Below are 12,478 nucleotides of genomic sequence, written 5' to 3'. Positions count from 1 at the left end.
GTGGATTTTTACCAGTGAGACAGGCCCATTTGCAGTTACATTAATTATGGTCCATGAAAATTATAACTGGGAATTACCTTCTAATTTGTTCAGAAGCTTCATGGGGTAGCCGAGTTAGTCGGTACAGGCTAAACTTAAAAAACAACAAATGGTTTGGTAGCACTTTATAGACTAACAAAACATGTAGATGGGATCATGTGCCCACGAAAGCTCGTGATACCATCTATATGGTTAGTTAGTCTATAAAGTGCTATGTGGAAGCAAAGGGATTTGTATGCAGCCATTTTGAGGCTGGTTGGCCTAACTCATGCTAACTCTGGGTATGTTTACACTACAAAGTTAATTCGAACTAACAGACGTTAGTTCAAATTAACTTTGATAGGCGCTACACAGGCAAACCGCTAGTTCGAACTTAATTCGAACTAGCGGAGCGCTTAATTCGAACTAGGTAAACCTCATTCCACGAGGACTAACGCCTAGTTCGAATTAAGCAGTTCGAATTAAGGGGTGTGTAGCCCCTTAATTCGAACTAGTGGGAGGCTAGCCCTCCCCAGCTTTCCCTGGTGGCCACTCTGGGCACCACCAGGGAAACTCTTCTGCCCCCCTCCTGGCCCCGGAGCCCTTAAAGGGGCACGGGCTGGCTACGGTGCCCATGCCAGGTGCAAGCCTCCCAGCACCCAGCCAGCAGACCCTGCACCTGGCACGGCACAAACCAGCCACCCGCTGCCACCCAGCCCTCCCCCTCTTCCCGGGACCAGGCTGGCGGCTCCCGGGAGCCTGCCCAGGTCCGCAAGAGGCGGGCGCCCTCCTGGTCTAGTGCGGAGATCGTGGACCTCATCCACGATCTCCGCACTAGGCACAGGAAAGTGGCTGTCTAGGGCAGGATAGCTGCCAGCCTGGCCACCCAGGAGCAGGTTTGCATGAAAATCAGGGTGGTCCAGTGAGACCCCCGACCCTGAGCCCTGAGCTTAGAACAGCCGTACTGGGTCAGACCAAAGGTCCATCTAGCCCAGTATCCTGTCTGCCGACAACGGCCAACACTAGGGACCCTGGAGGGGATGGACCGAAGACAATGACCAAGCCATTTGTCTCGTACCATCCATCTCCAGCCTTCCACAAAGAGAAGCCAGGGACACCACTCCTACCCCCTGGCTAATAGCACTCCATGGACCCAACCTTTAACTCACTTGTCTTTAAACTCTGTTCTAGTTCTAGCCTTCACAGCCTCCTGCAGCAAGGAGTTCCACAGGTTGACTATTTGCTTTGTGAAGAAGAACTTTCTGTTATTAGTTTGAAGCCTGCTACCCATTCATTTCATTTGGTGTCCTCTAGTCCTTCTATTATGGGAACTAATGAAGAACTTTTCTTTATGCACCCTCTCCACACCACTCGTGCTTTTATAGACCTCTATCATATCCCCCCTCGGTCTCCTCTTTTCTAAGCTGAGAAGTCCCAGTCTCTTTAGCCTCTCTTCATATGGGACCTGTTCCAAACCCTTGATCATTTTAGTTGCCCTCCCCTCTCCCACCCTTTCTCTTCCCCTCTCCCACCTCCTTTTCCCAGTGTCCCCGAGTTTTGTTCAATAAAGAGAGTTTCTATTTTTGAACACACGTGTCCTTTATTTTGTACATCAGGAAGGGGGGGCTAGGGAGGGGTAAGTGAAAGGAGGTGAGGGAGGAATGGGGTACGAGTCCCCAATGGGGAGGACTGGGGTGGCTCTGCGAGCTCCTCGGGGTGGAAGCTCTCCTGCAGCCCCCCAATTGACTCCCCCCCCCCCCCCGGATGGCAGCCTGCGGCAAGTGCAGTTGGGCTGATGGCCGGGTGATGTGATGTGCCGAGTGTGGGCACTCAGGGCACTCCAAGCCAGGACTGCTTTGCAAGCGGGGCACCCCTGAGAACTGTCTGCCGGGGTGGGGGTCGGGTCCCTTTAAGCCCTCGGCTAGCCTGAGCCAGCAGCTCCACGCTCTAAGTCCTAATCTGATGCCCTGCCGGCACTGCTTCCGGCCATCCTTAACCTCGGTTCAGTGTCCACTCAATGTGGACATGCTAGTTTGAATTAACAAAATGCTAATTCCAACTAGTTTTTTAGTCTGGATGCGTTAGTTCGAATTAGTGCTGTAGTGTAGACAGACCCTCTGAGACCTAATAACGCGAGAGCTGTGAGTGATGCTGTTTTCGCCTCTGGCCTCTCTCTTTAAGATCAGGATAGAATGCTGACTCTAGTGAAGACCTTGTGATAAGGTGGCGTCTGAAGGGAATTGTTATGGAAAGGGGAATAATTGTTGATTGTTATTATATATAACGGACAGTATATCTATTGGCTTCTGATTGTTTTGTATTTGATGATCTGCCTAGCAGTAGCTCCTTCCCTGGCAATATTGCTGGAATAAACTGTCTCTGACGACTTGTTGCTCACAAACGCAGAGTGAAGGCTTGTTTTCTTCCACAGCTACCAGACCATTTGTTGTTTTTAAGTTTCTTCTAATTTATCTAATTCATCCCCCCAGTTTCATTTTCCGTACAAAGGGGAGACTCTGAAAATGTCAATTCAGTTTAAACTGGTACTTGGTAGCAGGGAACGGAGCTCAGGCTTGGCCCCAAATGCAAGTTTTGTAAGAACAGTCACCTTTCAAACTGGCCTGTGAATAGAAGTAGAGTGGGTAGCACCGTCTGGGCCTTCCTTTCTGACGGTGGCCAGACTCCTGCCATGTCAGTGATGGGATAACCTGGTCCCCGGGCAGGTTCTCTCGTGATCTCCAGTCGTTTCATTTTGGTTCTCATTTTAGGTTTGAGTTCCCGTCTTTTCTTTTCTCTCTCCTAAAGAGGGGAGGGGAGGGGAGAAAATGGGTTTCCCACCCACACTGCCAGAGATGAAGATTTGAGTTTGTGAAAACTGAAACTAAACACATTTTCAACTCAGAGCAAAAGAAAAAAATCGCTTTTTTGTTAAAAAAAAATGGGAACAAAACACAAGTGTTTCTTTTTGAGGCAGAAAAGCCTTTTGTTTCCCCACCCTAGGTTTTGATTTGCTGCAAGCGTGACTGGCACACGTGGAGGAGTTCTAATTCCACCCAGGAGGGAGCAGCACTACGCACGGTCAGCGCATTACAGCACGGAAGGATAATTATGGAATGGTTTTTTTTTTTAATATTGACTTGACCCAACCTAAACTCTGCCACTGGTTAATTTTTGAAACAAGGCTGCTTTGATCTGCAATCTGGCATTTAGTCAGTTTCACCGTCTATTTCTTATGCACGGCCCTAATGCCGTTGTGTTTGGGTTTCCTGGTTTGTGTGCGGGAATGCTTACAGGAAATTTAATATAAACATAATTTTAATAGAATGTACATGAATATTCAAATCACTTATTGCTGCAAGATACCACTGGAGTTAAGAGCTTGGATATTGATCTGGATAACAAGAATTACAATACAATAATCCCAAATTACCATAATACCTATTTTTAAAAAACAGAAACAAGAGATACACACCCTCACTCTACAGGGCATGAGCCAGACAGCGTGTCGATCACAGTTGATGCATGCGGCAGAGTGAATTTCACCTTGTTTTTTCCAGAGTTCACTGGGCAATGTAGCAGCATAGCTTTTTATTAAGCAGACTCAGCTCTGCACTGGCTCCCTCAATTGCATAACCGTGTCTTGAGAGCCTTGTTTAAATGTAATGCTTACACCACTTCTGGTTGTGCCAGGTGAGTTCACATAATGTCCTTCGCTCAGACTTTGGAAGGTAGTCTATAAAATCGTATCCGTTGAATAGCACTGAGCAAACGTCTTCCCTGCTGAATGAAAGGCAGGGAGCGTTTCTGAACGTTGACAATCAACTGAGGCTGCAGACACCTGGCGTAAAGGAGACAACTTGAGAGCCCCCAGGGACCTGCCCAGAAGCAGACGCCCAGCCATAGCTGCCCTTCAGTGGGGGAGCAGGGGTCATGGTCTGATTGTGACCCTGTGACTTGGCTTTCTGAATCCGAATGGGAAACATGAGCTGGGGAATTCCTCCAACAGATGGATTCCTTCCTTCCTATGTCAAGCCACCACCTAAAGGAAAGGGAGCATAAGCAGGCTGCCCTATAGGAGCCCTTCCTAGGCCTAGCAAGGTTGGGGTACCCCACTAGAGAAGTGGGGCATTCTCCTTGCTCTTCTCTGCACGGGGCTGTCCCATTCCACGGTGACCCCATTCTGTGCTCACTGCCCTCTGGTCCTGTTGCGCCTTTTCCAGTGGGATTGTTGTGGTGCCAAGGAAGCCCAGTCAAGGACCAGGGTGACGTGGGAGTATGAGATACGGATGAAACGAACAGCTGAGCCGGAAAGCCGCACTCCTTATGGCTTGCCAAGCAGGGGTGGCTGGCTGGCATTGCAGTGGAGGAACGCCTTAAGGGGGGAGGGTTAGAAGAGACTAAGGTAGAAACTGTATGAATTTGGGTGGCATTTCCGCCTTGCCTGGTGAGGGGTAGGCTGGGAGAAAACAGGGGACCATGGGTTTGTTTAGTCTGCAGAAGGGAAGAGTGAGGGGGGGTTTGATAGCAGCCTGCAACTTCCTGAAGGGAGGTTCCAAAGAGGCTGGAGAGAGGCTGATCTCAGTAGTGACAGGTGGCAGAATGAGGAGCAATGGGCTCACATTGCAGTGGGGAGGTCTAGGTTGGATATTAGGAAAAACTATTTCACTAGGAGGGAGGTGAAGCACTGGGATGGGTTCCCGGGGGGGGTGGAGGGGGGGGTGGAATCTCCATCCCTAGAGATTTTTAAGTCTTGGCTTGGCTGGGTTGATTTAGTTGGGATTGGTCCTGCCTTGGGCAGGGGGCTGGACTTGACCTTCTGAGGTCTCCTCCCGCCCTAGGATTCTATGATTAGGATGGACAAGTGAATGATTCTGGCCAGCATCATGGGTCCTGTATGAGAACCCTCCTTTCCAGGGGAGAATGTTTCATGAGCTGCTGTTCAGCCATGCTACACTAGGGTTGCCAGGGATTCATCCCCGGAATCCCAGACCTCCTGCTGTTTCCAGAACAGCATTTCCTCGCACGTCATGCTGGAAGGGCGGGGCGGGGCAAAGCGGCGTTGCTTACGTACCGTGCCTGTGAAGCTGGTGGAGCTCTGGAGGCACTTGTGGCTTGCCAGGAGCCCTGGATTCCAGCAGATCTGAGGCTTATTAAGGAAGGTGTTTCTATGGCAGAGTGCCCATGAACTCTGCACCTTCTCCTGCCATTGGGAGAATGCGGGCAAACCAAACTCACCAGCTAGCCCCAATGGACATGGAGCGGGCTGCATTGATCTCTGGCAGCTGGCGAGCCGGCCCGGTAGACAGCTGACATGGGAACTGTGAAGCACTAGGCTGCCAGTTATAGGGAATCAATGCTGACTAAGGCCATGCGGAAGGAGCTGCATGTGCTCTCCTCCATGCATGTGCTCCATCCAGCTCCCTTTCCCGCCCACGGGCAGCTGCATGGATTGCAGGGTCTGTCTGTCATTGGGTATGATGCAGGCGAAATGGCTCTGGAGCAGCGGGAGGCGCTTTCTGAGCAACAGGGAGCGTTTGGCCACACACAGCATCTCCAGGGCACCGCCTGTGCAAGCCTGTTCCTGTTGGTGTCAATGACGGGGCGCTAGGAAGCTCGGTTCCAGTAGGTGAATGTGGTTCTGTTTTATGCCGTCTCTGTAGGGCTGGCCACATCTTCCACCACCGTCTGCCGCTTGCCTGATCCTTTGCAGGCCCCTGGAGCGTCACCGGGGTCCGCCCTTTCCCCAGGGTCAGCGGAGGCTCTGACGATGCAGAAAGCATCCTGTGATAAAGGGCTTGAACGAGGCCTAGGGTACGTGCCCTCTGAAGGGTACGCTGGCATTATGGACCCTATTGTTGTGGTCCAGTCCCTACAAGGCCTTTGCAATATGCAGTAGCAATGCAGGGGTTTGGTGCGGCTGGCTAATGCATCCCCCCAGGGAGCAAGAGCACTAAACTGCTTCTGTGTTTGCAAACTGTCCGCCCTGCGTGTGCCGGCTAAGTGCTGTGTGTGGCTTGCCAAGATAACACCCAGATCAAATACAGTCTGCTTCAAACGTGTGGGTGCTCCTATTGAATCCGACTAAGCCCGTGTGGCAGCTTCATGTACCCCAGGCCTGGCAGTGCCGAGAGGGGAGAAATGAACACAGAGCGAGTCTGCAGGACAGGAGACAGGCGGCTGGGGACTGTCTCTTCCAGGCGGCAGACGTGGAAGTGGGAGGGGCTGGGAGATTTGGCCTGAGGTTTTTACAGCGACAGGTGGAGTGCGGAGTAACCCGTGTCATTGCGGCAACCTCCCCAGTCGCATCGGAGTGAAGCTCCTCCGTCACATGGGGGCAGCACTGGATTCTCTGCCACGTCCACCACCTGGCAGAGAGCAGCGCCGCTGAGTGGTCAGAGCACAGGTCTGGGCGCCAGCTCCTGCCTCTGCCGATGATTTACACACTGGACAAGCCACCGAGTCATTGTGGGGCTCTGCTTCCCTGCCTGTACGATGGACCCACACCTTGGGGGAGGGTGCCAAGATGCTCTGGTGCAAAAGGCTCGCTAGTGCCTCTTCCCGGCTCGCTAGTGATTCGCTCGGGCACTCCTGGATTGCTCCTTTTGTCTGCGCAAAGCTGGGAACGTGTGGCGGCGGGGAAGGCTGGCCTTTCTCTCGCCCACAGGCCCTGCTGCTTGGCCTGTTAGTTCGCCCGTAGCAAAGCCGATTTGCAGTCTGCTGAGGCCAGTGTGGCTGTGGAGACTTCGTGCAGCCTGGGGAGCTGCTGCAGGGCTCCTGCAGGGGAGAAGAGGCTGCGATGGCAAGTGCAGAATGCTGGGGACGCACTGGGATCCAAACACATGGATATTTGCCTGGAGCTCATTCCCAGGTGTCCATCTCTGGCTGGGGGAGGGCTCAGAGACACTGCCGGGTCTTGCACGCTGGCACTGGCGTGATTGCTGTGAATGCAAAGCCCTGAGCACCCTGGCAGTTCCCCGCGTCCTTGGGGCTTCTCTCTGCCTATTCTCCTTTGCTTTGTGTTTTTAGGTTTCCTTCCCGAGGGGTCCCTGAAGCTCCCCCGGGCGGCTCTGGCGGCGCCCCGTGAAAACGCTCCCTGCTCGGCCTCCAGCCCCTGCAGCCGCGGCCTCTCCGAACCTGCTTCTGCAATGGGTGGGTTGTGAGCGCTGGTAAGACCTGCGAGCTGTGCTGCCTTCGCTGCTCTCTCTCTGTCCCTGTTCCTTCTTGCCCATTTATTTCTGTTCTCCATGTGCTCTGCTGTTCTGTCTCTGGGGTTTTCGCTGTCAGGTAATGAGGAGCTGTGGGTCCAGTCAGTCTTGGAGATGCCGAAGAGAAGAGACATCCTGGCTATCGTGCTGATAGTCCTGCCCTGGACGCTGTTAATCACCGTCTGGCACCAGAGCACCATTGCACCCCTGCTTGCAGTGCACAAGGGTGAGAACCGCCCCGCCCATGCCACATCCCCATGTCTCATTCCATCCCTCTCGTGGCACCATGCTCATCTCCACGTGTGGCCCGTGCTCAGCCAGCAGCCTCCCCTCTCCGTTACAGGGAGAGCCCAGTGCGGGGGGGAGGGGTTCGTGCAAAGCGCCAGGCCTGTGGCTTGGCAGCCGGGTAGTTTATCCTGTTGGCTCCTGTCACGGAGGCCGTAGGACAGAGCCTTGAGAGAAGATGCCGCCCGCTGCCCGGTGTCTGTGTTTCCTACTCCCAGGAAGCCATCGCCGGGCGTCCGGCTCCAGAGGGGAGAGGAAAGCCCTTCTGACGGTCCCTGCAGGCACTGACCACCCATTTGGTAATAAAAACAGCAGCTGAAGCGATGCTGCCAAATGCAGCAGAAAAGATCTGGCAGGGGAAAGAGCAGTGGCCAGGGTGCTGGCAGGAGGGGTGCGGGTGGTGCGGCAGCACCCCCTACTGGCAGTGGTTTCCATTGCGGGCAGGGTGCACAGTTTGGGTCAATGCCCCACTGCACAAATTGTTCCAGCGCCCCTGGGCAGGGGCCTTCCAGCGGGAGGCTGGGTTCTGCATTCCAGAGTTGAGGGGCTCGGGCTGAGATGCACAGGCCTGGGGAGAGGGAGCACAGGGCTCCCTGCTCGTCTCAGCATCTGGAGTAGACCGTCAGGAGAGGGGCAGCGTCTACATGGCCGGGCACCCAAAGCCCAGAGTGGCATTCCGGTCCGGAGTAAGGGAGATTGGGTGTGGCTGGGTGGTTCTGAGGGAGTGGATCTTTGCTCTGTTTTCAGTGGCAGCAATGCCCCAGGAGCACAAGCCGTATCAGAAAGACGCCCTCTCGTTCAACACAGTAGCCGCCCTCCCCTCTCTGTCTTTTCACTGGACCCACTGTCTCCTGGCTTCCATCTTGGAGAGGAGCGCTGGTGTGTCTGTAAGCTCCATTTCCCCATCTCAAGCTCTAAACGCGCCTCCCTTGACTTTTCTGTCTCCAGGTGCCCTGCTCCTCTCTTTGGGGTGGCTTTGCCTTACTCCCCACCTGTGGGCCGATGTGCTATTTAAATCTGCCAGCAGATCAAAGACCTTCTGAGCAGCTTCAGCCCCCCCGTCCTTAGACGACCTGGAGGAGAAGGGGGCTTCTGTCACACAAGTGCCTCAGGGCAGCTCTTAGGTTATAGTTGTCCCCCAGCGAGAGGGTCAGTTGGGCCAGAGCTCACTCCATGGCCCGGGGGAGCGCAGCACCACAGAGCGAACACTGGAATTGAAAGGCTCGTGTGGTGATGCTGTTACGTCTCCCCACCCCTCCGGGCTCAGCCCAGTGCCTGGGAAGCTAGGAGACACTTCTGTGAACAGTGGCCTCCTGTGGCCCAGGAGTGGAACTGGGTCTTGTTCCCAGCTCTGCTTCTGATTCAGTGTGACACCCTGGGCCAAGTGCTTCTATGCTCCGTACGTCAGTTTCCCCATCTGTACAAGGGGTGTGTGTGAAGACAGTGGCTTTCCTTAGAGCAGCTTTAAGAGCCTTGTGTGGGAGGCGCCAGAGATGAGAGCAAATCAGTGATGGTCCCACAGTGTGTGTGGCATGGAAGGGCCAGAGGACTTAAAGCTGAGGTCTTTCTTGACCCACAGGCGATGACTAATGATGATCCCACATGCCCTGGCCCAGTTCCACTCTGTCTAATCATGTTCCGCCGCTGCGCTATCAAATATGTTTCGCGCTTTGTGCAGGGTGTGAATTGCTTCCCGGGTTTCAGAGTCCCAGACAGCTGGGATGTGCAAAGTGGGTGTAACTTTTCGGAGACAGGGCCTGATCCTGGCAGGTGCTGAACAGCCTACCCGCCCTTCGGTTTTCACTGGAGATGGGATGCTCAGCTACTTGACATAGTGGGTCTGAAGTCACTTGTGGTGTTTGCTCCAACGTCCAGGGTGATGGGTAACGCAGGATAACAGATAAGGATACGCCAAGAACGTAGGAATTGTTCTAGTGAGTCAGACTTATGGTCCCTCTAATCCTGTATCCTTTTGACCTCTGGTACTAAACACTCTTGGGAAGTATCAGAACCCCGTTGTGGATTGTTATCACATGCCCTGCAGGCAATGGCTGGCTTACACTCTGGACCGTAAGTGTTGCAATCTGTCATTAAGTTTGATCATTCCTAGCATAATTATAGATCTGATGGCAGGGCTGCAGTGCCCTGAAAATGGCAAGCACATGAGTAGGCTTGGAAGGATTTCATTTTTTGTTGGTAAACATCAGTATTATCGTGTACACACACACTCACAAAATGTTTCCATCCATAATAATCGAGATGTGCAGCTAGGCACAGTAGCAAAAACGCTGCTGGAGAAATTATTAGAATGTTGATTTAAGGTTGTTTACTTGGTGTATTTTGACACGCGATGCCGGCAATGTGTGTTTGAGCAGTTACGGAGCTTTGCTGTTCTAAATCTTAACATCTGCTGTCATTAAATAATTATTCTGAGCCCCACCACTATGAAAATGTAAATAGGCAAAAATCTGAAAAATGTTAAAAAGAAACATTTGTGCTTTTTTATAACTTGGACAGTATCAATTGAAACAGCAAAGCCTAGATATGAGGGCTGATTTTGTCTTAGTCAATGTAGAGTGAAACTCTTGGCAGGGGATTCTGAAGAATTCTGTGGGCAAGAGTTGTCATGTTATTGCGGGACATTACAGATACAGGCAAGATTCCTAACTAGGACTTTGCAACAGCTAAATAAAAGATGCATCAAAAGACCCTCAGCCAGAGGTGAGCAATCTGTGACCCGAGAGCTGCATGCAGCCCTTCGGGGGTCTGCATGTGCCCCACGAGACATTTTGTTCCCTATTGCTCACGCACGGGATTCCAGATACTGCTGATTTTCATCCACATGGTTTTTTCCCTATCGATATTACATGCGCTTCAAGCAAGGGAATGTGAAGTGAGGGGCGTGCTGATTGCACACAACGCTGACTGACAGCCGGATGATCCCTCTGCATCCAATCACAGTGCTCAATTGGCACACCCCACAGATTCCAGGTACACAAGCACAGTTTGCAAAACTGCCCTGTCCCGGGAGACCGTCTTGGCTATGACAGTCTTGCAGCCCACTGAGTAAAAAGGGGGCCACTCATGCAGCCCCCTTCATCAGCCTACGTCGCCCCTCGCTGCCCTAGGACTTCCCGGGATGAGAGTCCGAGATATGTAAACACTTGTCAAGTGAAAAGGTGACCTATTTCAAGATCCCAGCTGAGTGGTTGGAGTTCAGGAATACCTAGGGTTGCCAGGTGTGCGGTTTTGAACCGGACAGTTCTGTATTTCAGCTTTCTGTTCGGGAAACAAATTGAGAGAATAGAAATGAGAGAATAGAAATGTCGGGTATTTTCTAAATCAGATGCAATATAGACTGTGATGTCATGTCAAGTGTGTCCAGTGTTTTTGTTGAAACCATCTGGCAACCCTGGGCATCTGGTAAGGTGGATCCAATATTACCTGGGCCAAATCCCAACTTCAGCCATCTCCGTTCTGTGTACCCATCTTGTCTCTTCATTCTTCATTTGCTGTCCTGATCTGCGGCAATGCATTTGTGCATGGCTGCAGAGTCCTGCCTCAGCAGCAGGAGCTGCTCTATGGGGCACGGGATGTGAAGTACTGTGGGATGGAAGGGGCTGTATCCATGTCAGGGTGTCTGTTTTTCTACACACGGGTGTTGCGCTTGGTTGCTGTTTCTTTGGGCCCTTAAAGCTGCTTGTTCTGAGCACTTCCCTGCTGCTAGCCTGGAGCTGTCTGAACTTTGCCCATGTGGCTTGGGGGTTCTTGATTTCTTGCAAAAGGCCTTTGTTTTCCAGTTGTCTCCTCTGCTCTCAGACCAAGAGGGTGACTTCCGGGCTGGCAAGCTGACCGCTGGCCTTGCCGAGGAGGCTTTTGGATGACTGTGTGCTCTTCCTCTCGTGCCCTTGTGCAGATGATGGTGGTGACTCCCGGCGTGATCTGGCCCAAGGCTCGGACTCCAAGGAGTACTGTCTGTCGGACCGCGACATTGTGGAGGTGGTGAGGACAGAGTACGTGTACACCCGCCCGCCCCCGTGGTCGGACACCCTCCCCACCATCCACGTCATCACCCCCACCTACAGCCGGCCGGTGCAAAAGGCAGAGCTGACGCGCCTGGCCAACACCCTCTTGCACGTGCCCAACCTGCACTGGATCCTGGTGGAGGACTCTCAGCGGCGCACGCCTCTCGTCACCCGGCTGCTGCGGGACACAGGGCTGAACTACACCCACCTGAACGTGGAGACGCCCCGCAACTACAAGTTGAGGGGGGACATGAGGGACCCCCGCATTCCCCGGGGGACCATGCAGAGGAACCTGGCCCTGCGGTGGCTGAGAGAGACTTTTAACAAAAACAGCAGTCAGCCTGGGATTGTTTACTTCGCCGACGACGATAACACCTACAGCCTGGAGCTCTTCGAGGAGGTAAGACACAGACAGGGCCAGCCTCTCCGGCCCGGCTCTCAGTTCGCAGGCCTACGCGTGGGTCCCTGCGAGCTGAGCCCAGGAGCATCCGTACCAAGGTGACCACCTGCAGTGCAGCATGACAAGGCATGTGGAGTCAGCGGCATGCTCCAGCCGGCAGGCAACAGTCACACGCTCACCGGAGCCCGTGGCTTGTCACGGCCTCTCAGTTTAAGTAAATACACCCCCAGCAATGTCATTTGAACCCTTCTCAACATGCCCTGGTGACTGTGTACCAGGCAGTGCAAATGGGGCACCTTTGCTAATGTCTGAAGGACCAAGAAGTGCAAACCCAACCTGCAGGCTGAGGGTCTGTGGATGAGAGTGCAGAGGTGCTGGGCGTTGCGGTTCATGCCAGGCACCAAGCCCATCCTCTCGGAGCCATGTAATAAGTGTTCCCGATGGTGACCAGAGCTAGGCAAAGAACCGATTGCTCAATTTACTGGTGGTGCCGAAAACTTAAAACCAGAAATTCACTTTGGAGCAAACTGGTTTGTTTGTTTTTT

General features: G+C 53.1%; 1 protein-coding gene across 4 annotated transcripts in view; it reads left to right on the top strand.

Annotated features, from left to right (window-relative positions):
• Positions 1–12,478, top strand: part of LOC102452466 (galactosylgalactosylxylosylprotein 3-beta-glucuronosyltransferase 1) — a 70,111-nt gene that overhangs the window by 31,450 nt on the left and 26,183 nt on the right. For 2 of the 4 annotated variants that reach the window (XM_075909384.1, XM_075909383.1), the window contains exons 2-4: positions 7,045–7,167; positions 7,303–7,449; positions 11,425–11,933. In XM_075909384.1, coding sequence (XP_075765499.1) covers positions 7,164–7,167; positions 7,303–7,449; positions 11,425–11,933 — 660 coding nt within the window. In that variant the 5' untranslated portion in view covers positions 7,045–7,163. Of the gene's footprint in view, positions 1–7,044; positions 7,185–7,302; positions 7,450–11,424; positions 11,934–12,478 lie in introns of all 4 variants that reach the window. The other 2 variants (XM_075909385.1, XM_075909386.1) reach the window with 2 other exon arrangements.

This window comes from Pelodiscus sinensis, chromosome 26 (assembly GCF_049634645.1).
Source record: "Pelodiscus sinensis isolate JC-2024 chromosome 26, ASM4963464v1, whole genome shotgun sequence".
Lineage (NCBI taxonomy): Eukaryota > Metazoa > Chordata > Testudines > Trionychidae > Pelodiscus > Pelodiscus sinensis.
This window is presented reverse-complemented; position numbering and strand designations above follow the sequence as displayed.